The 23,451-nt window shown below is 37.0% G+C and overlaps 1 protein-coding gene across 1 annotated transcript in view; it reads left to right on the plus strand.

Annotated features, from left to right (window-relative positions):
* Positions 1 to 23,451, plus strand: part of ATM (ATM serine/threonine kinase) — a 146,289-nt gene that overhangs the window by 96,892 nt on the left and 25,946 nt on the right. The window contains exons 38-49 of the mRNA XM_054724708.1: positions 3,550 to 3,637; positions 7,001 to 7,156; positions 11,048 to 11,135; positions 13,243 to 13,331; positions 13,425 to 13,527; positions 14,977 to 15,125; positions 16,497 to 16,601; positions 18,846 to 18,965; positions 19,538 to 19,772; positions 20,697 to 20,864; positions 21,927 to 22,040; positions 22,938 to 23,158. Of these exons, the coding sequence (XP_054580683.1) occupies positions 3,550 to 3,637; positions 7,001 to 7,156; positions 11,048 to 11,135; positions 13,243 to 13,331; positions 13,425 to 13,527; positions 14,977 to 15,125; positions 16,497 to 16,601; positions 18,846 to 18,965; positions 19,538 to 19,772; positions 20,697 to 20,864; positions 21,927 to 22,040; positions 22,938 to 23,158 (1,636 nt within the window). The remainder of the gene's footprint in view (positions 1 to 3,549; positions 3,638 to 7,000; positions 7,157 to 11,047; positions 11,136 to 13,242; positions 13,332 to 13,424; positions 13,528 to 14,976; positions 15,126 to 16,496; positions 16,602 to 18,845; positions 18,966 to 19,537; positions 19,773 to 20,696; positions 20,865 to 21,926; positions 22,041 to 22,937; positions 23,159 to 23,451) is intronic.

Here is a 23,451-nt window from a genome sequence, read left to right on the forward strand (position 1 = left end):
TCCAGCTTTTTAAAACAAAAATTGGGTTTTGCTTTATTTACTTTTATAACCTACATTTCCTTCCATGCTGTGTAAGTGCTTCTCATGCTAAGAGCTCATAGCAGGAGAAATTCCATCAGGAATTGGGTGCACATTACATAGATAGATAGATAGATAGATAGATAGATAGATAGATAGATAGATAGATATTGATATAGATATGTGTGTGTATATATATATATATATATATATATATATATATAGAGAGAGAGAGAGAGAGAGAGAGAGAGAGAGAGAGATTCATGCAAGTTGAGGGCTCATTATGGATCAGTTTTTCAAACTTAAATTTCAAAAAAAGAATTGCAAAGATCTATAATTTAACTTATCTTTAATATATTGTATTAGTGTATGGTAAATGCAACATAAAACTAGGTACAAAGTCACTTATTGTGCTTTAAGACCAATACAGTTATAAGAAAAGTATTAATATAATGTGATATTTGCTACAACTAACTTGCTCTTCCCCACCTTGACTAGTGACTTTGGCATAGTCATGATTACTCAGTTCTCCCAATTGTTTCTTTTACTTTTACTACCACAACTTTAATTTGACATGCCCGTGATGGCATTTACACTTCACTTTGCTCTGCTTATGTTTTATGTGTATGCTTTTCTTTTGGCTAACAGCAATTACATATCTATTTGAAACAATATAATTATAAACATAAGTATGGATGCCCATTCTGTGGTCCTACTGGATTATAAGTTGGTCATGTAAATGATCCAGAATATGCTTATATATTTTTTAGGCCATTGTAATGAAAGTCTTAAAATTTTCATGGACATTTCACAAACTGTTTAGATTATGTCTCCTTTTCTTAATTTGGGAAATGCAGGTATAAGTAACTCACAGTTACCATTAAGCATTTAAACTTTAAATATTATGTAATTTAAAACAGTATTAAAAACAATTTTATTTTCTACCAAGTTTAATATAACCACTGCCTTTGATAACCTGACCATTTATTATCATGGACATGGCCAAGCCTTTTTTTCCCCCCATGTTTATCATTTGTGCGTACATATTTATGCTAAAAGCATTCAAAGGCAAAATCAGCCAGTTTTATTTGATGTCTTTGTAGAGTTCCAGTATTTTCATTGCCTTAACTGAACATTTAAACTTGGCACATAAAATTCTATTACTGCCGAAACCGGTTTGGCTCAGTGGATAGAGCGTCGGTCTGCGGACTGAAAGGTCCCAGTTTTGATTCCGGTCAAGGGCATGTACATTGGTTGCGGGCACATCCCAGGTAGGGGGTGTGCAGGAGGCAGCTGGTCGATATTTCTCTCTCATCGATGTTTCTAGCTCTCTATCCCTCTCCCTTCCTCTCTGTAAAAAATCAATAAAATATATATTTTTAAAAAAATTCTATTACTGAAAAGGAAAGTAAATATGGATTTCTATCCAATTAAATGGTTTGTCTTTCCTGATATCACTGCCTTCACTTGAATGTCCCATGTGCATCTCATACATAACTGTCTGAAGATAAACTTTTCTTCGTTCTCTTCCCAGCCTACTTCTCTTCAGTGATGGCAGGCATGCACTTGCCCAAGCCAGAAATCTTTCTCACATCTCTCATCTGACTACGAAATCCTGCCAGTTCTGTTACAAATAACTTTAGTCCATCTATTTCTCTGTCCCAATGTCCTTACTGCTTTACATCTCTGTCGTTCAGCCATATTGAAAATCTTTTCCTAAATTCTCTAAGTTCTTTCTTGTTCCAGCCATCTCAGGTAGTATCACTACTGCCTGGAACCCTATCCCTTTCCTCTTCTGCTGGACCTTTACTCTTCTTTCAGATCTCACTTTTAAAAAATATATATTAATTTCAGAGAGGAAGGGAGAGGGAGAGAGAGAGAAAAACATCCATGATAAGAGAGAATCATTGATCGGCTGCCTCCTGCATGCCCCCCACTGGGGATCGAGCCCACAACCTGGACAAGTGCCCTTGACCGGAATTGAACCCCAGACCCTTCAGTCCCCAGGCCGACGCTCTGTCCACTGAGTCAAACTGGCTAGTGCCCAGATCTCACTTTTGTTGTGAAACTTTTCTCATTGAGATTGCCTTCCTTTCTATACTCCTCTACAGTATTCTAAACTTTTCCTATCATACGTAGTATTTATTGTATTTAGTATCTCTGTCCTGGCCAGTGTTTCTCAGAGCATCGGCCCGTGCACCAAAGGGTCTCTGGTTCGATTCTCAGTCAAGGGCACATACCTCAGTTGCAATTTAATCCTGGCCCGGTCTGGGCACGTGCAGGAGGCAGCCAATTGACATCTCTCACATCAGTGTTTCTCTCTCATTCTCTCTCTCTCCCCCTCTCCCTCTCTCTTCTCCTGCCTCCTTCCCTTCCACTCTCTGAAAGGCTATGGAAAAAATATCCTTAGCCCTGCTGGTGTGGCTCAGTGGTTGAGTGTCGACCTATGAACCAGGAGCTCATGGTTTGATTCCTGATGAGGGCACAAGCCCAGGTTGCGGGCTCAATCCCTAGTAGGGGGCGTGCAGGAGGCAGCCAATTGATGATTCTCATCATTGATATTTCTGTCTCTCTCCCTCTCCCTTCCTCTCTGAAATAATATGTGTGTGTGTGTGTGTGTGTGTGTGTATTTTGTTTTTAAGAAAAAATATCCTCAGGTGAGGATTAACGACAACAACAAAAAGAATCTCTCAGGCTAATTAGTGGGTTCTAGGTGGTCAGACTTAGTCTGACTTATTCATAGTTGTATACTGTACCTAGTACATAAAAGATCCTAGATAAATATTTGTTGAATCAATGAATTAATCCCCTTCAAAAATAAAATATAAATTACAATTAATTTCTCAGTTATATTAAGCACAATAGTTTCTTTTAAAAGAAAAAAGAATGCCATTAAATTCCATTTATTAATTCGTATTTATTAAGAAACAATTTTGTGCTAGGTTCTGCCCACAGAACCTTTAATAGTGTAGAGCAGTGGTTCCCAGTAAGGGGCACATGCCTCAGAGGGGGAAGTTTGGTTTTTAAGGGGGGCAATTCGAGAATGAGTTACTAACAGTGTATTTTTTGCATTTCTTACAATTCTAGGGGCTTCATATACAGTAAATAATGTGACATATTTATGCATTTCAGTTCTCTATTATATGTTTTGAAACTTTGCTATTTTTTCATATCACTTCTTTTTTTTTTTTTTTTTTTAGTGATTTCTTCCTCAGTACTTCAACTGTCCTTTCGTTCTTTTATTTTTCTCTTTCATGGATGCCATATTCTTTGGAAGCTTGTTTAGACCAAGTTAATGGCCTTGTAGGCTTCCTCCACATGAATAGGAGTTCACTTTTTGAATAATAAGAATTATATGTCATGGGGGCAAGGGAGGGCATCAGGATTTTAGAGATGCTTAGGAGGGGGCGGCATGGCCAAAAAAGGGTGGGAACCACTAGTGTTGCGGGAGACAGGTACACCAACCAAAGCAAGAATGTGCTTAAGCAGTCCGCCTGGGACTGAGAGGAGATGTTTTTGTTTGTTTGTCAGAGCCAGAGCACTTTTCCCGATGTTGCTTGGATAAAAGATCACAAAGAACAATGCTTGCTGTGGTGGACTACCTGAGGAGACAGAAGAGGTCAGTAATGAATGTTACTCCTTGAGTTTGGGGATTTGGAAGTGTAACTTGTTACTGTTGGCTGCATTTTAACATGATTATTTGAAGTGATGTGGCTGCAAGGTGCTGTATTTCATTTGTGTTATGCTTATATCTGTTGTAATAATTCATGTTTAGGGTAGTACTTTGGTTAAATCAGTGACAGGAACTCTGAATTCTAGTCCTAACTGTCATAAGAGTGTTATCTTTGCTAAATCATGTGTCCTTTTTGAGGCTTCAGTTTATTTCATCTACAAAGTGATGGGGAAGGAGTAAGTTATTTTCCAGGTTACTTTTAGTTGCATTACTTTTAACTTTTACTTTTCTTTTTTATAACTCATAAAAGTAACTACAGACATGTAAAAGTCTCCTTTATGTTCTTTTATTATAAGATATGTTTCTTTTGTCCATGGAAAAACAGTATCTACTAGGTGTTTTGTCACAAAAAAAGGATTTATTTTGTAAAAATGTAGGGTTGAAGGGTTGCATGCAGACATGGCAAACCACTTGTACACCCTGCACAGGTGCAAGATAGAGAGGTATTTATAGAAGGGAAGAAGGAAGTTAAGGGAGGGGTAGTTACCACCATCGAGCTTTATTGTACGCATAAAGTTCTTCCTGTAGGGTTCTTGCTATGGCATAGAGTGCAAGAACTCCTCTCACAAGCTTTAGCTCCTCCCATAGACCTCCCAGCCATAGTCTTTATCACTTTACCGTGTATCATGGTCCTCAAAATCAGTGGTTCTATACAGTAATATTCTGCAAATGGCAGTGTTTATTTTCTTGATTCTGATAAATTGTTTTACAATATAGTATCTTTGTTTTTAATTTTTAATTTTTTTTTTTTTTTTACTTCAGAGAGACAGAGAAAGGGAGAAAGAGAGAGAGAGAGAAACATTAATTTGTTGTTCCACCCATTTATTCATTGGTTGCCTCCTGTGTGTGCCCTGACCGGAGATTGAACCCGTAACCTTGGCGCATTAGGACCACAGTCTAACCAACTGAGCTAACCGGCCAGGGCTATCGTACCATATCTTTCTCCCTACTATTTCTCATGAGATTTTTAACAGTGAATACAGGAATTGCTGGAGTGATTCAGTCATCTGACTGATCTGTGCTGCTCCAGAGTTAACCTGAATTTGGAAGAAATAATGTAGTAGGCCTATAACTTAAGTAGGTAGGAATTGATGTCTCATGTGGTTATGGCAGTAGTTGATTAAGAATGGGAGGAAGATGTGGGAGAAAAGTGAAAAGTTATGTTTAACCTAAATGCATTTATTTATATCTTAAAAATTAATTCCTCTGGCCCTGGCTGGTGTAGTTTAGTGGTTGGAATGTCAGCACATGCACCAGAAGGTCTCTGGTTTGATTCCTGGTCAGGATGCAGGCTTGATCCCTGCCATACACACACACACACACACACACGCACACGCACACGCACACGCACACGCACGCGCGCGCATTTTTTTTTCTTCTCCCTCTCTCCCACTCCCCCCCCCCCTTTTCCACTCTCTCTAAAGATCAATGGAGAAAATATTAACAAAAAAAATAAAATAAATTCCTCTGTATCCTCCTCATACCATTTTACTCCCTTTTTTAGAAAGAAAAGTGTTGTGTTAGGCCTTTAAGTGTCTTCGTTTCTAGTGAGAAAGTTACTGATTCACCTGACTGCTTTGTAACAGATTCTATTCTGAGAAAACCCTTAAGAAGCTTTAACTATTGCCAGAAGCATCTCTTTTCTTGGTAGTGGGAGGCAGTTTCACCTTCGATTCATTAGTTCCAGGTTTATCATTGAAGTAGAATGGTGTTTACAATAGTAGGCCTTGGGAGAAGGTAAACACTCTTGATATTCAGTTTTAATTCTGAATAAGACTAAAGAAGATTCCTTGAGAGATTATGAATGAGACAGACTAAAGGGTAAGGGACCTGAGTTCAAGTCCAAGTCTGTTACTTTGAAGCTTTGTGATCTCTGAACTTAAAGTTCCTCAGAATAGTTATCATTAAATGTTGACTGTATAATAGGTGCTTTATTATTAGCCTTATAAGCATTATTTACTCATTGCAACTATTCTCGGAGATATATATTGTTCCCAGGTTTTACAAATGAGGAAACAGGCTTAAGCAGTTAAGTTGCTGGAGGTGAAAGTTTGGAGTAGGTGATCCAGCTGGATTGGAACCTAGCTGTATCGTACTCTAAAACCAGAGTTCTTAATCATGTCACATCTCTATAATGTTAGTTTAGAAAAAAGTAATATCAATGATCCTGTCCAGTTCTGGCCCACTGTTACCACAATGAAAGGTTTTGATTAAATAACTCAGACAAAAAAACTAAGGAGGAAATGAACTGCAAACAGGAAGGACATGTAACTGTGTCTTAGAAGAAATAAATATTTTATTAAATTAGCCATTTAAAAGATTTATGTATGTGTTATTATTCTGTGTAGCCTATTCTTAGCTTATGGTCCAAATAGCCCTTGGTGGAGAGGAAGTATGAACCCCAAGTTTGTATAGGATTATAGATCATAGCTTTCATCATATTTTCTAAGGGTGTCTGATCCAAAAAGATGGACACAGCCCTAACCGGTTTGGCTCAGTGGATAGAGCATCGGCCTGCGGACTGGAAGGTCCCGGATTCGATTCCGGTCAAGGGCATGTACCTTGGCTGCAGGCATATTCCCGGTAGGAGGTGTGCAGGAGGCAGCTGATCGATGTTTCTCTCTCACTGATGTTTCTAACTCTCTATCCCTCTCCCTTTCTCTCTGTGAAAAATCAATAAAATATATTAAAAAAACAAAACAAAAAGATGGACACATAGGGCTCCTCAGCCAGGTTACCTTAGTTGCTTATAGATACAGTCAACCCTTCATACCCATGGGTTCACATCTGCAAGTTCCACACCAACTGCAGATCAAAAATACTCAAAAAAAGAAATTTTACCTTGTTGCTGACCTGTCATATGTAGTTAGGCCATGATGGCTGCATCTGAACTGAACATGTGCAGACTTTTTTCTTTGTCATTATTCCATAATCAATACTGTATAGCAACGATTCATATAGCATTTGCATTGTGTTAGATATTTTAGTAATCTAGACATGATTTAAAGTATACGGGACTGCAAATACTGTGCCATGTTATATTAGGTTACGTGAACATCTGTGAATTTTGGTATCTGCCTGGGGTCCTGGAACCAGCCCCCACAAATACCAAGGGATGACTGCATATTGGGAAAATGTGGTTCTTGGTTAAACTAGTACTTGCTTCCATTGTATTTTCTATCAGTATACTTTTCTTTTAATGTTGAAGTTAAAGAAATGGACATGACTTCATTTAGATTTTTTCTTTAGATCTTCCTCAGGAACAGTGTTTGATGATGCTTTCTGGCTGGAGTTCAATTATCTCGAGGTTGCCAAGGTAGCTCAGTCTTGTGCTGCTCACTTTACAGCATTACTCTATGCAGAAATCTACGCAGATAAGAAAAACATGGAGGATCAAGAGAAAAGGTAATGGAATTTGCAAGTTTTGTTTTTCAAAATTAGTGTTGACTTTGTTTCAATAAAGCTTTATATTAAAGATTTATTTTGTTCTCACTTCCACATTTAAAAGATATTTTAGATAGAGGTTTTCTGTCTTTAAAAGAGAAATAATATTTTAAAAAGAAATAAGGAATTCTGTTCTGGAATCAATAGAGATGTTTATTATTTAAGAATTGTAAAAAATTATACAAAGAGCTACTGGGAGACAGAGACCATACTTTTTCCCATAGCAATGGCATTGGCAACTTAATATAAGTGAAAAATAAATATTTTTCAAATTGTTGAATGATTCCCTGATTTCAGTTAAATTAAGTTTACCACTATTCCCTCAGCTTAGTCAAGATCTATTTTACTTGTTGACGGTGAAGTAATGTAACTGATTTCTTTCTGTGACTACATCACTTTCATTGCTGTGTTTGTTACCTACCTAAATTTCTAACACTTCAATTTGCTTTTCCTCTAAGTTAGAACTCTCATAAGAATTTAATAAGTGTAGTCCTAGATAATAGTGAGAAACAAAACAGCCAAGAAAGTTCAGGAGTGAAAAATGTAGTTTATAATTCCACTTGTACTCAAGTTTATTCACTTGAAATAGCCTAGTGTTTATTTTTATAGTTAGCTTCACTTTTCCACCACAAAAATCACTTATATTAAAAAATTGACTAGAAGGGGTCAATGAGGGAAAAAAGGGGACATCTGTAATACTTTTAATAATAAAGATAAATTTTTTTAAATTGAAATAGCAAATATGTATAATGTTGATACATTTCTCATGCTTGCTACTTATAATTTCTACTTTTTAAAAATAAATCTTTACTGTTGAAAGTATTGCATATGTCTCTTTTATCCCCATTCCCTTTCCAACCCCTCTTCCCCTCCCCCAAGCTCTCACCACCCTACTGTCAGTGTCCATGGATTATGCACATATGCACATGAGTTCGTTGGTTGATCTCTCGCCCCCCTCTCTGCCCTCCCCTGCATACCCTCTGAGGTTTTACAGTCTGATCATATCTCTCTGTCTCTGGGTCTATTTTTGTTCATTAGTTTATGTTCATTAGATTCCACATATGAGTGAGATCATGTGATATTTATCTTTCTCTGACTGGCTTATTTCACCTAGCATAATGCTCTCTAGTTCCATCCATGTTGTTTCAAATGATAAGAGTTCTTTCCTTTTTTATAACTGTGTAATATTCCATTGTATAGATGTACCACAGCTTTTAAAAAATATATTTTATTGCTTTTTACAGAGAGGAAGGGAGAGGGATAGAGAGTTAGAAACATCAATCAGCTGCCTCCTACACACCCCCTACTGGGGATGTGCCCTCAACCAAGGTACATGCCCTTGATCAGAATCGAACCTGGGACCCTTTAGTGAGCAGGTGGATGCTCTATCCACTGAGCCAAACTGGTTAGGGCTGTACCACAGCTTTTTAATCCATTAATTTCCACTTTGGATTGCCATTAATCTGGAAGAAGCATGGTTTTTAAACTGTGAAAAAATCAGCAACCAGAATTCAGATCCTAGTCCAAACATAATTAATTTAACAGACTTGGGCTGATTTTTTTTTACCTCTCTGGTTTGGTATTTACTAGTAATTTCTACTTTCAAGTTGAAAATTGGAAAAAATCTACAATATGTAGATTATGTATACTAGTAATATGTAATTGATATGTTCACAGTCACTGTAGACTTCCTATTGAAAATAAGTATGTTGTCCTTTAAGTATGTATTGAGTAAGAAATTGATTATTGCCTATTCTTAAAATCTTAAAATTTTGAGTTAGGGCCTGCATACTTGGTAACAGTAATTATCCAAATGTGCTTCAGTAGTTTGGTTCCATAGAATGAATGGTATTTCTTACTAATCTGGAGTGTATAACTGAGCTCTTCTCTGAGTATAAATAAAAGCATCTTTAATATGAGGGTGGCTGATTATATAGAATGTGGCAACTTTTTGAAAAATTAATTGTCAAGCAGGAGTGCCTCGATTTTATTTTGGTTAACTTTAGGAAAATGTGCTTGACAGATAAATAGTGCTTGCTGTGTGCTTTCACAGTCTGGTTATGATTTTTTTTTTCCTGATGCCTGCTGGGTAGGGGAGGGCAAACAGAGATATGAGGTGTGTAAAATGTAGGGATTTCCAGTTTTGTTCAGTAGCTCAGGTGAACTGAGGCTTTGTAAATTTAAAGTGATCAGGGAAAGCATAACTGTGAGCAAAAAACAAATCAACAGTTTACAAACATTGTCAAGTCCAAGAAGTGAATTGCTCTCTTAAATTTTCTATTTGTTATTTAATATCAAAATACCTCCATGCTAGCTATTCCAAAAATACATATGAAGTTTTACTTACTTGTAACTTGCTCCTGAGGAAATATAAAATTTCAATATTTAGTGTCCATATTTTTTTTTAGAAGTCCAGACGTTTTAAAACAGGATTTAGACAATAGGTATTATTAGTTCACATCCTCAGTCACTTTAATGTTCCTGACAGAAGTCCTGGCAACTCCGTGTGCCTGGATGAATGACAGCCATAGACTAGAGTCATACTCTCTAATATCTTCCCTACTTTCCAGATTTCTTCTCTAAAAACTGACTTTTTCCTGTATGACTGCCAATAAGGAAATATATGCAGTATCTATGTATAAGGGTTATAAAGCAAAATAGAATGTTGTCAGCCCCATTATATTAATCAGTGGTCTCTGCCCCATCCCTCTGTGTTCCCTCCAAGATGCAAATGTTATCTTCTGTCTTGTGTTATCATTCGCTTAGATGATATTGTTATGTGAGTATGAGCTCATAAATATATTGCAGTTTTCCTTATTTTTGAGCTTTATAAGAAATTATGTGTACTTTTCTACAGCTTGTTTTTTCATTTAATATTTTTGTAAGATTTGTTTATGTTGTGTGTTGCTATAGTTCATCAATTTGTCACTGCCATATAGTGTACCAGTGGGAGAATATGCCACAGTTAATTTACCCATTCCCGTCACTGAGAGATATCTAAGTGTAGAATTACTAGGTTGTAGGTTATGTAAATTTTCAACCTTATAAGATAGTGCCAAGTTGTTTTTTCAAGTGGTTATACCAGTTTGCATGCTTCTCAGAAATGAATGTGGTTCGTGAGGAGAAGTGGATAAATAGGGGAGGCTTACATTTGAAGAAAGGAGCCAAAGTACAACTATTTCTAGTTAGGGTGGAAAAAGTAAAGAAGAAACTGGAATAAGTTTATAGGTAAATAATAGAGGTGCTGTCACATATGATAGTATTTTATAGGCACTGTGTAGGTAGCATGATTTTAGAATTGAAATTACTTATAGGACTGAATATCATGTATAAATGCATGGTTTAAAGCTAAGGCCTTAGAGCAGACAAATCTGAGTTCTAATCCTTATTACTACTTGTTAGGTTTATAATCTTGGGTGTAGGTTTCTCAACACAATATTATCAGACATCTTAATTTTTGCCCATTTGTCAGGTTTAAGTGGTGTTTTAGTGTGATCTTAATTTGTGTGCCTGTGATTATTAATGAGGTTGAACTTTAGGTAAAACTACTGGCAGAACAGTTGGGAACTGAATTGGGTGGCAGCTACTCTATTTTTAAACAGGCCTGTTTAAATAAATAAGCATTTTTGGCATGTCGCCTTCCCATACATAACATTGTCATTAAAATGTAATTCTCATTGAAAAATTAATATTCACAAATTTGTTTTTCATTCTAGGCCTAAGTGGTATAATGTTTTAAAATATAAATGGTTTACTATGTTTTATTTGTGACCATTATTAGTTTTTCCATCAAAGTCTATAGTCTGTGCATTCACAAGCATCTCGTTAAAGTAAGTGTTCTGTGACAAACAGAAATCTTGGATTTGAAGAGGGAAGCCAAAGCACAACCATTTCTAGCTTGAGTGAAAAAAGTAAAGAAGAAACTGGAATAAGTTTACAGGTAAATACTATAGGCCTACTATTTGTGATAATATTTATTTTATACTTCATATTATTGTTATAGAGACTGCATAGATATAATTTGATTTTCAAACTGAAGTTTGGACTGTCATGTACATAAATTCATGGTTTGAAGCTTGGAGTAGAAAATTTGAGTTCTAATCCTGACTCTACCACTAAATTGTATAATCTTGTACCTATTACTTAACCTTCCAACCTTGAGTTCCTTTATTGGAAAGATTGATGTAAAACCACCTATATCAGTGGTCAGCAAACTGCGGCTCACGAGCCACATGCGGCTCTTTGGCCCCTTGAGTGTGGCTCTTCCACAAAATACCACGTGTGGGCGCACACGTACAGTGTGATTGAAACTTCGTGGCCCATGCGCAGAAGTTGGTTTTCGGCTCTCAAAAGAAATTTCAATCGTTGTACTGTTGATATTTGGCTTTGTTGACTAATGAGTTTGCTGACCACTGACCTATATCATAGAGTGATACCATGTGTTTTTCATTTTCCTTATAGTACTTAACGTTTATAATTACATATTTATTGCTTTACTTATTTATTGTATGTTACATCTCAGGCCTTCAATACATTTCTTAATACCTACTCTTAAATTGGCCTAATCTTACTGAATTTCTGAGGTCAACTTGTTCCTCTAAAATGACATTTTCAATTTCTCTGATCTTTTCTGCTTTGCTTTTGTTTTAGCTTTAGCTTGCCTCCTACTTCTGGAGAAAACGGGTGACATAGACAGGAAACCCCACCACAACCTATTATCATAGAAATCTCCCTGCATCTGCTCCCATCATAGAGAAATGGTTTCTCCTCCTCCTGTCCGCAGACTAATCCTTCTTCCTGTGCTTTGTTTTTCAACAACTCTTTTTCAGAAAAATAATTTTTATTGTCCTGTGCCCTCTCTCAACATACCAAACCTTTCTTATTAAAATCATTTTCCTGCAAACTAATACAAAATCATTTTCCTAATCCGTGTGTGTGTGTGTGTGTGTGTGTGTGTGTGTGTGTGTGTGTGTGTATGTGTCCCTTTTTTTCTCCATCCCTTCACAGCAAACCTTTGTGAAAAAGTTCTCTATAGTTGGTGTCTCCTTTTCCTCTCTCCCACTCTCTCCACTGAATAGCGCTTGCTAATGGCACCTATAAACTTCATGTTACTAAGTCTGCTGGTCACCTTTCATTCAACATGTTTTTTAACATTTCATTAACACTTGGCACCATCAACCATGCCTTGTTTGAAATATGTTCTACTTACCTTTTTAAAATTCCATTCTCCTAATTTTTCTCCTTCCCTATTTGCTTCTTTATACTCTTATCCTCTTTTACTTAGTTTTTGGAATATTATTTGTGTACCAGGCACTGTGCTAGCCTTAAATACTAAATGTTTTAACACTGAGACTTGATTTCATGTTTATGAATAGAAACAGTTTAATTACAATTACACAATGATGCCAATATCAATGAATTTTTATTTAAGAAATATCCTTCAAAGCAAACACCTTTTAGGCAGTTAAATTGCTTTATTGATTTTCTATGCAATACAGTTTCTTCTTTTTCAATTCTTATTTCTATTTTATTGAGATGATTTTAAAAGAATTATTTTTTTCCTGTGTAAATATTACAGCAAAGATTTGAGTCATCAAACCATTTCTTTATCCATATCACATTTTACCAATTATAACAATGCAAATTTGAATTTGTTTGTGTGTTTTTTACTAAATTTCATTTTTAAGAATCAGACTTTGCTTCAGAACACAATTTCCCTATCTACAGTTTTAGCTATTGACAGGATTATTTGGTGTGTGTTTTTAATGATTATTTTTGCATGTATTAAAAGCCTAGTCAGTTGGGATTAATTTCTTACCTAATTCATTAAATTGTGAGCAACTCTTCTCAGGTATTAATTACATTGTCATTTGGTTATCTGGGATCTTTTTGTGTTCCTAATCTAAATCTTTAGTGTATATTTTAATACATTTTACTTTATAACATAGCATTTATAGTTGAGATTTACATGTTGGTAAATTTCCAATTTACTAAATTCATAAAGTGATAGTTTTCCTCTTCATTTTTTGTTGTTTCCATGTTTTTAGGATCTGCTCTTAGAAATCTACAGAAGTATAGGGGAGCCAGACAGTCTGTATGGCTGTGGCGGAGGGAAAATGCTACAACCCCTTACTAGGTATATTGCATTTATCTAGGTAATGGTATTGTAATTCTGTTCATAAAGGAGTTACATACATGTAAAACTCAAAGTATTTTTAAATCTTTATAGACTACGAACATATGAACATGAAGCAATGTGGGAGAAAGCCCTAGTAACATATGACCTTGAGACAGCAATCACTTCGCCAACCCGCCAGGCAGGAATCATTCAGGTATTTTTTTTTCCTGCTTTAGTAAAGCACTAAAAGTGTAGTGCTGAGATGATTTCAATGTGTCTGGAATATTTATGTAGCCCGATAAATTCTAGGTATAAGACTGAAAATTATGTGTTTTTTCAGGCATTGGGCTAAAAAGTCAGAGGGATGCACAGGTAAATAAGACAGGTCACTGACCTAAAAGATAGTGTTGATGATTGATAATCTTTTAATTTTTAAAAAAATATATTTTATTGATTTTTTTTTTACAGAGAGGAAGGGAGAGGGATAGAGAGTTAGAAACATCGATGAGAGAGAAACATCGATCAGCTGCCTCCTGCACGCCCCCACCTGGGGATGTGCCCGCAACCAAGGTACATGCCCTTGACCGGAATCGAACCCGGGACCCTTCAGTCCGCAGGCCGACGCTCTATCCACTGAGCCACACCGGTTTCGGCTGTTGATGATACTCTTGTTAGCTAATAGTAGAAGATATTTCTTGACTGTGTACAGCAAACATGTCAAACTCAAAGGCTAACATGGGCCAAATAAACAAGGTTTAAGTCTATGTGGGCCACAAAAAAACAAAAGCTTCTATTTTCATAGAAACATAGGTTTATTTCGATAGAGACATGCTGAATACAAAGAACTGAAATAAATGAATAATCATTAACATAAAATAATAGAACATTTTAATAAAAATTAATATTTTTTCTTGAACATTAACTTACCAGACACTGAATAACTGCACAAATAAGTGTAACACAAATAAACCTATTTTTCTTATTCTCCAAAATCGAAATATTTCCTGTTGCGCACACCAAACAAGTCAGTACAAGACTAATGACGTGGCAGTCAGCTGCTAAAATATTGACTGCTAGTATTAGTGGAGAGAAATGGTGCACCTGTGCATAAGGCACGTAAGGGAAATTAATGCAACACGATTATAGTAATCAGTCATTAGCCAACATTGTAGTTCGTTATTAATAATTATGCATAACAGGGTATTATTAAAATTAAGTTACAAAATTTTTATTAAAATGTTTCTTGCATACCGTTATATTGGCTGGGCCACAAAAATACTTGTTGTGGGCCGCATCGGCCCGTGGGCTGCGAGTTTGACATGCTTGGTGTACAAAGTGCTAGGTAGTGAATTAAGTCCACTTGGATAATCTCATGTGAACTATTTCTAATAGTTTGCATTAGAGCTGGTTCCAGAAGATATCATTTCTGTTACTGGTTACTATTCCTTAACCATTCTTCCATCAAATATTAGAGTCCTTTGAGCTCTATTTTTGTGTTTTGAGGGGAACATTTACTTCGTTACTTCGGAATTTTAAATGAAATATTGTGCACTACTAAACTTTTTTAGAAGTTATTTTGCATGTTTAATTGTTATAGTTTATTTCTCTAGTTTTCTGTTATCTTTGATTACTTACTTTTTTTTTTTTTTTAACTCTTGCTCAGGCCTTGCAGAATTTGGGACTTTGTCATATTCTTTCTGTCTACTTAAAAGGATTAGATGATGAAAATAAAGAGTGGTGTGCTGAACTACAGGAACTGCATTACCAAGCAGCATGGAGGAATATGCAATGGGACCACTGCATTTCTGTTAAGTAAGAAGAACGCTGACATTTTAAATCATCATTTCTCTATTTATAAACAATACACTTTTAAAATATTGCTCTATGAATATAACAGGATTTCTGTTTTTATGTTTTTGAGATCTTGCAAGCTGAAGATATGCCTACATGCTTAAATAAGATAGCAATAAGCAGTTGATGTACCTAGACTTGAATTTCACTCTCTTCCATTAGGGTAACTCTACCCCCACCCCCAAGTATATTTGAAAATAGAAATATAAAAAGTATTTTCTCATGAGAATCTTCTCACTTATATTTATAAATCCAAAGAAAATTATATCCATTTCCCTCTCCACTCCCTGCAGCAAACATTTTAGTTAATCAGATAGCACTTTTATTGACTGGATGGTATACAAAAAGACTGTTTACCTTTATTTATGAAATACTTTTTTATAAAAAAAACACTGCTAAATTACTAACACAGGACGATAATATTTGTAGGGTCACCTCATTTTCTGAATGAAAAGCCAAATACCTAATTAATAAACGATTTTGTATCTATGTTAAAAAGTCTATTGATGAGGTAAACAACAAAAAAATCATATTAACTGTAGGTTTAACTGACTTCATAGAAAATTTTTTTTTTTTACTATTGGGCATTTCTTTCCAATTGCAAACTGTTACATTACTATAAAGTTAGACATATACTTTCATATTTTTAAAACATTATAGTCTGTGAGCTTGTTCCTGCCTGCTTCTATAAAGTCACCATATACTGTGCTTTTTTTGCCTGCTCTATTTCAGCCACAAAGGTCTTTTCTATTTTTTCTTCAGGCCAAGCTGTTTCTACCTAAAGGCCTTACATGTATCTTCTTTTTCCCCATTACCATATGTGTGGCTTCTTGTCATTCAGATTTTAGTTTAATAATGTCACATCTCAGAGACACCTTTCTTGACTACCCATTCTAAAACAGTCATTCTGTTCTGTTACTCTGTTTTAATTCTCTGCATCTCCCTTGTCACTACCTGATATTTTTCTTATTTATTGTCCATCTTCTCCAAACTGGAACATAAACTCCATGAAAATGAATCTGATCTGACTTTGCATCTAAACCTGGTACCTAGTGCCTGGCACATAGTTGGTGTTTAATGAATAAAAAAGTGAAAATATAGCGTATTTAGAATTTCGCACAGTATGTGAGAAACATTTTTTCTGCTTGAAGAATTTAAATGACCAAATTTTTTGTATTTCTTAACCGAAATTTCTAGAAATGCTTTTTTAAATGGAGAAATCTCAATTTTAGTTTTAAAATTGTGTCTCTTGATGAAATTATTTATACATGCATATCTTAAGGTTCTGTTTTTAAATGTATTTTTTCTTTTATTTTTAAAATTATCTCACAGCAAAGGCATAGAAGGAACGAGTTACCACGAATCATTGTACAATGCTTTGCAGTCTCTGAGAGATAGAGAATTCTCCACATTTTATGAAAGCCTCAAATATGCCAGGTATTACAAAAAGAAAGTTATTATATTTTAACATTTAATGTCATGGCTTCTTTTCTGAAAACTTGACAAATAATTTCAATGTAAGGATTTGCACTGGTGAAGAGATAAGAGCTTGGTGGCTATAGTCAGGTTGTTTCTTTGTCATTTCTGCCCTCCTCTCAAAAAAAGTTCCCTGTGTAATAAAAACTCAAGTGAATTAGTGTTGAAACTCAAACAATGCAAATGGGGGATGGGGACAGCATCCAGGGTTTAGCTGTTTCCTACCTTTTGCACATCTGAAAAATAAGTGCTCAGATGAGTTTTATCTTCTGCAAGCAAGTTGTTATGTGAATTGAGGGTGGGCCTATCTTAATTGTTTCCTGTATCTTGAAAAAGTATTCTTTGTTTTTTCAATGTTATATGTTAGAGAATTCTTTAATGCTCATTTGTCAAATATATATTACAGTGCTTTTATTTTTGTTTTAAATGTAGAAGCATGCTCAGATGCTAGGTGCTTACATAAATTGTTACATTATTTTTCTTATTTAATACATTTTTCTTTGTTTATGTAGTTCAAATATGTTCTTTCCTTTGAAAAAATTCCCTTTGCGACGCCAAGGTCAATTTTTTTATGCTGAACTCTCAAAGATTTGTTGATTGCCACACCTCTTGATTTCTTTCTGGACCAGTTCACTGGGAGTTTTAATCTTATCTCCTTTAGTAGTTGTATGGAATATGCCTGTTTTAGTGTTTGTAAAATAAAGTCAATATTTCAGTCTTGTTATGGGGCACAAATGAGACATTGCACCTTAAAGTATTTACTATTACAGACTAAACAAGTGTAACGTTTTTTGTTTAACAATAGCTAGTTACCTATTAAATCCTGTATTTTGTTACAGAAATAATATTGTTACCGTTTAGGTGCTTATTATGTTCTAGACACTTGGGCTTTTTTATATATATATTGTCTAATGTTCAAAATAATTCTGGAGGAGAAAAGCTTAGATTCAGAGGAAACCAGTATGTGCCCAGTTTTCTAGCCATATGTGGCAGCACTGAGATTTGGATCTAGGTCTGTACAATTCAAACAAACTTATTTTGTTTTCACTGCATTGGGCCAGTGCTAGTAAATATTATTATCCTATCTAATAAAAGAGTAATATGCAAATTGACCATCACTCCAACACACAAGGTGGCTGCCCCCATGTGGAAACAAGATGACCGCCACAAGATGGCCTGCAGGGGAGGGCAGTTGTGGACGATCAGGCCAGCAGGGGAGGGCAGTTGGGGGGAACCAGGCCTGCAGGGGAGAGCAGTTAGAGGCAACCAGGCCTGCAGGGAGGGCAGTTGGGGGTGACCAGGCCTGCAGGGTAGGACAGTTGGGGAGGACCCAGGCCTGCAGGGGAGGGCAGTTGGGGGGAACCAGACCTGCAGGGGAGAGCAGTTAGAGGCAACCAGGCCTGCAGGGGAGGGCAGTTGGGGGGAACCAGGCCTGCAGGGGACAGCAGTTAGAGGCAACCAGGCCTGCAGGGGAGGGCAGTTGGGGGTGACCAGGTCTGTAGGGGAGGGCAGTTGGGAGTGACCAGGCCTGCAGGGGAGGGCTGTTGGGAGGGACAAGGCCTGCAGGGGAGGGCAGTTGGGAATGACCAGGCCTGCAGGGGAGGGCAGTTAGGGGTGACCAGGCCTGCAGGGAAGGACAGTTGGGGGGTACCCAGGCCTGCAGGGGAGGGCAGTTGGGGGGGACCAGGCCTGCAGAGGAGGGCAGTTGGGGGTGACCAGGCCAGCAGGGGAGGGGAGTTAGGGGTGAACAGACTGGCAAGGGAGGGCAGTTGGGGGTGACCAGGCCTGCAAGGGAGGATGGTTAGGGTGACCAGGCTGGCAGGGGAGGGCAGTTAGGGGTTACCAGGCCAGCAGTGGAGGGCAGTTAGGGGTAATTGGGTAGGCAGGGGATCAGTTAGGCACCGATCAGGCTGGCAGGGGAGTGGTTAGGGGATAATCAGGCTGGCAGGCAGAAGCAGGTGGTTAGGGGCAATCAGGCAGGCAGGCAGGTTAGCAGTTGGGAGCCAGCAGTCCTGGATTGTGAGAGGGATGTCCCAAATTGGAGAGGGTGCAGGCTGGGCTGAGGGACACCCCCCCACCCCATGCACCAATTTCGTGCACCAGGTCTGTAGTTATTAGATAAAAATTGAAGCCTAGGATGAGAACTTTTATCTTCCTGAAAACATCTTCCTAGTTTTGTAATTGTCTTGTCTGTTCTGCCACTAGAGTAAAAGAAGTAGAAGAGTTGTGTAGGGGCAGCCTGGAGTCTGTGTATTCACTCTACCCCACACTTAGCAGATTGCAGGCCATTGGAGAGCTCGAAAGCATTGGGGAGCTTTTCTCAAGGTATGTGACTCGTATGACTCTATGCCTCAACAGTGGCTTTTTTGTTTCCAGCTGTGACTTTAAGAAATAGAGACCAGCAGTAGGTTTGTTTCTTTCCTTTCATCAAGTTGTAAATTGATTAGTCTAGTGAACTCTACTCTTATTAAAATAAATATTTCAAAAATATTGAATGTAAAAATTCAAGTTTTTAAAATTTAGTATTATATGCTTTCCTCTTTACAGCGTTTTCTCTTTTCTACCCCAGGTAGAAGTGTTTCCTCATGTTTTTTGCTATAGCATATTATTCTCCATTCTGTGTAGCACTGCATTGACATTGGTGTCATTTTGTATATACTCTGCTATGCTTCATAGCAAAGCAGAGTATATACAAAAGCTCCTAAAAATGGGGCCCATTCTCTTGTTTGCTGGACCATTTTGTAGTTTTCTAAACTTTGATCCTTATTTGGATTATTTAGAAGTTCCATTCCTGTTACTGTAATAAACTCCTTTGTATTATATCTTAAGTTTAGACCCTGCATTATAGCACATTTTTCCCCATTTCTCTTGCTCACATCCTGTGATTCGGCTTTCAGGTCAGTCACGGAAAGGCCACCCTCTGAAGTATACAGTAAGTGGCGGAAGCACTCCCAGCTCCTCAAAGACAGTGATTTTAGTTTCCAGGAGCCTGTCATGGCTCTGCGCACAGTCCTCCTGGAGCTCTTGATGGAGAAGGAAATGGAGAACTCCCAAAGGGAATGTTTTCAGGACATTCTCACCAAGCACCTTGTGGAGCTCTCCGTACTAGCCCGAACTTTCAAGAACACCCAGGTAATTGAATTTAAAACTATGTCATCTCACTTCTTGACTGGTTTTTTATTACCTAGAAAATAGAAAGCGCCCTGACCGATTTGGCTCAGTGGATAGAGCGTCGGCCTGCGGACTGAAAGGTCCCAGGTTCGATTCCGGTCAAGGGCATGTACCTTGGTTGCGGGCACATCCCCAGTGGGGGGTGTGCAGGAGGCAGCTGATCGATGTTTCTCTCTCATCGATGTTTCTAACTCTCTATCCCTCTCCCTTCCTCTCTGTAAAAAGTCAGTAAAATATATTTAAAAAAAGAAAGGAACATAGAAAGCAATGTCATTGAGAGACAGAGATCACTTAAAATAGTGTATCGCACCCGGCTGGCGTGGCTCAGTGCTTGAGCGTTGACCTATGAACCAGGAGGTCACAGTTCGATTCCTGGTCAGGGCACATTCCCGGGTTGTGGGCTGGATCCCCAGTTGTGGGCATGCAGGAGGCAGCCAATCAATGATTCTCTCTCATCATTGATATTTCTAGCTCTCTCTCCCACTCCCTTTCTCTCTGAAATCAATAGAAATATATTTTATATATATATATATATATATATATATATATATATATATATATATATATATATATATAGTATAGCATAAGTGTTTAAGCTAAAGTTTCCATTTTGGAATTAGATCTGATTTTAAGCCTTGATCAAGGTACTTACCTTCTCTAAGCCTCAATTTCCTATTTATAAAATGAGAAGGTACCTACCAATTTAATGATTTTATGTACTGTGTATACCCATACATATATGTGAGAAAAACAGGCAGATGTGAGGGCTGGGAAAGGCTGGTGGAGATGTACCTAGGACAGTTCTGACAAGTAGTCAAGAACTCAATGAATCCTAGTAGGAATAATAGTGAAAGTATTTGTTCCCATATGTTCTTTTCATTTCAGCTCCCTGAAAGGGCAATATTCCAAATTAAACAATATAATTCAACTAGTTGTGGAGTTTCCGGGTGGCAGCTGGAGGAAGCGCAAGTATTCTGGGCAAAGCAGGAGCAGAGCCTGGCCCTGAGTATTCTCAAGCAAATGATCAAGAAGTTGGATGCCAGTCATTCAGAGGTTCACTCCTTTTTTATTGGCTGAATTAGTATTTTACTGTTATTAAAAAATTACTGTGCTTTAAATATTATTAATAAATTCACAGTTTTTAAAGCCTTGAAATTACTGCTATGAGTAAGAAATTGTAAAAAGAAGTCTGAAAAATTAATATTTGTAAAAGGGTTGAAAAAGTATTCATTTTTCCCACTTGAAATAATTGTATCAGTCTATCTTGTAGATTTATTTGATTTATTGCAATGCCTTTTCCTATAAGATTTAGGAAGGACATGTGGGAAACAAACATGAAGTTACTATAAATTTGAAATAACAAATAACTAAGAGAAAAATGCTTGAGAGAACAAAAGTTTTAAAATAAGCAAGTTGGACTAATTAGGTTGTCAATCCACATACTTTGAAAATATAATGTTAATGTTTTATCTACCATTTCCTATTAGTTATTGAAGATTTGGCTGCTCTAAAGCTTTATTTCCAGCACACAATGGACAAAAGTAGAGGCATTTGTAGGAATCATGATGTGTTAAAGGGTGTGGTCACAACAATGTCCTTCTGACATGCATCTGATTAGTGAATATCAACTTACTGCACTTCTGGTATTGAGCATTTGTATGGCATCTTCCAGTATCAGAAGATTCATTATTATGCCAGAGTACTGGGAGCCAATATGATATGATGTTTAAACTTTGTTTAATAATATGGGCCCTGGGGTAAGGCTGCCTGGAGTTACCTAACTTCTTTGTGCCTCAATTTTAGTTTCTACTCTGCAAATTAAGGATAATAACACTCATTTCATAGGATTAAATGAGTAAGTATACATAAAGCCCTTAGAAAGTGCCTGGCATATACAAGTACTCAATAACTGTAAGTTATTCCAATAATAGTAATAATAAAAAGTAGAGGGTGAATATTTCATAAACTTACATACTTGGATTATTAAAATAGTTGTGTGGTGAAAGCAGATAAAGAGAAACATTGTTAACCTGCTTTTTTTCCCTAAGAGGAAGATATTTTTGTATAGTTCTGATAATGCTTTTAAGATTTTAAGATTTTGCTTTTTATATGCAGGATGATCCCAACCTAAAACTTATATACACAGAATGTCTGAGGATTTGTGGCAACTGGTTAGCAGAAACTTGCTTAGAAAATCCTGCAGTCATCATGCAGACCTATCTAGAAAAGGTAAGGTTTTCTTACAACCATTAAGACAGTTGTTTAGCATGAATAAATCTTGACCTTTTTGTCAAGGCCAAATTTATTTCAAAAGCAATTAAAGTATGATTTCTATGTATTATATATTATTATTATTATTACTGCTGTAGCTCTCTGTAACTGTAGGGCAGAATGGGATAGAATATTGCAAAAGAAGGAGCATTTTTTTAAAAATTTGAATTCTTGCCCTAGCTGGTTTGGCTCAGTGGATAGAATGTCAGCCTGCGGACTGATGGGTCCCAGGTCTGATTCCAGCCAAGGGCACGAGCCTGGGTTGCGGGCTTGATCTCCAGTAGGGGGGTGTGCAGGAGGCAGCCAATCAATGATTCTCTCTCATCATTGATGTTTCTATCTCTCTATCCCTCTCCCTTCCTCTCTAAAATCAATTTTTAAAAATTTTTTAAAAATTTAAATTCTTTATTGTTGAAAGTATTACATGTCTCCTTTTTCTCCCAAGACGGAACATATTTGTAAAGTAAGCTCAAATATGTCTTCCTTTTCCTCCCACCAGCACCCACTCTTTCAACAAGTTGTTTCTGATAATTTCTCCATTTATTTATGTACAAAACTAGCTGATTAAGGAATGTGCAAGTCAGCCTGTGCTATTCATTTGTACTAGTAGTCCAACTACCCAGCAACTAGTACTAAGACTTCTGTACTCCAGCCCCTTTCAACCTTCCTGTTTCTCCCTCTTACTGCTTTAGTTTAGAGTTGTTTTGAAAAGTCAAGAAAGTAGTGTAGGTCATATGATTTAGCTGGTACATAAACAAGTTAAACTTTAGTGTAGGTATTTCTTTGACCTGTGTGATTCTTGAGATGCCTTGAGTATCTGTAAATGTAATATAAATGGATTGTGTTTTCTTGAAGGCAGTAGAAGTTGCTGGAAATTATGATGGAGAAAGCAGTGATGAGCTCAGAAATGAACAAATGAAGGCATTTCTCTCATTAGCACGGTTCTCAGATACTCAGTACCAGAGGATTGAAAACTACATGAAATCATCAGAATTTGAAAACAAACAAGCTCTCCTGAAAAGGGCCAAAGAGGAAGTGGGCCTTTTTAGGGAACATAATATTCAGACAAATGACAGGTAACTAACTAGGTGTCTACAAGTGATAAGATAAACAGGTATATAGTGACTATAGGTATACAGATACACAGAATTCATCTTCTGGTTCTAAGCTCATGATAAGAGTATATGGGTGTTAGCCTTTTGTTTTGCTGTTTTGGTTTGTTGGTATCCTATCAAATAAAAGAGTAATATGCAAATTGACCATCACTCCAGCACACAAGATGGCCGCCCCCATGTGGACACAAGATGGCCTGCAGGGGAGGGCAGTTGGGGGTTACCAGGCCAGCAGGGGAGGGCAGTTGGGAGGGACC

The sequence above is a fragment of the Eptesicus fuscus genome, chromosome 13 (genome assembly GCF_027574615.1).
Source record: "Eptesicus fuscus isolate TK198812 chromosome 13, DD_ASM_mEF_20220401, whole genome shotgun sequence".
NCBI lineage: Eukaryota > Metazoa > Chordata > Mammalia > Chiroptera > Vespertilionidae > Eptesicus > Eptesicus fuscus.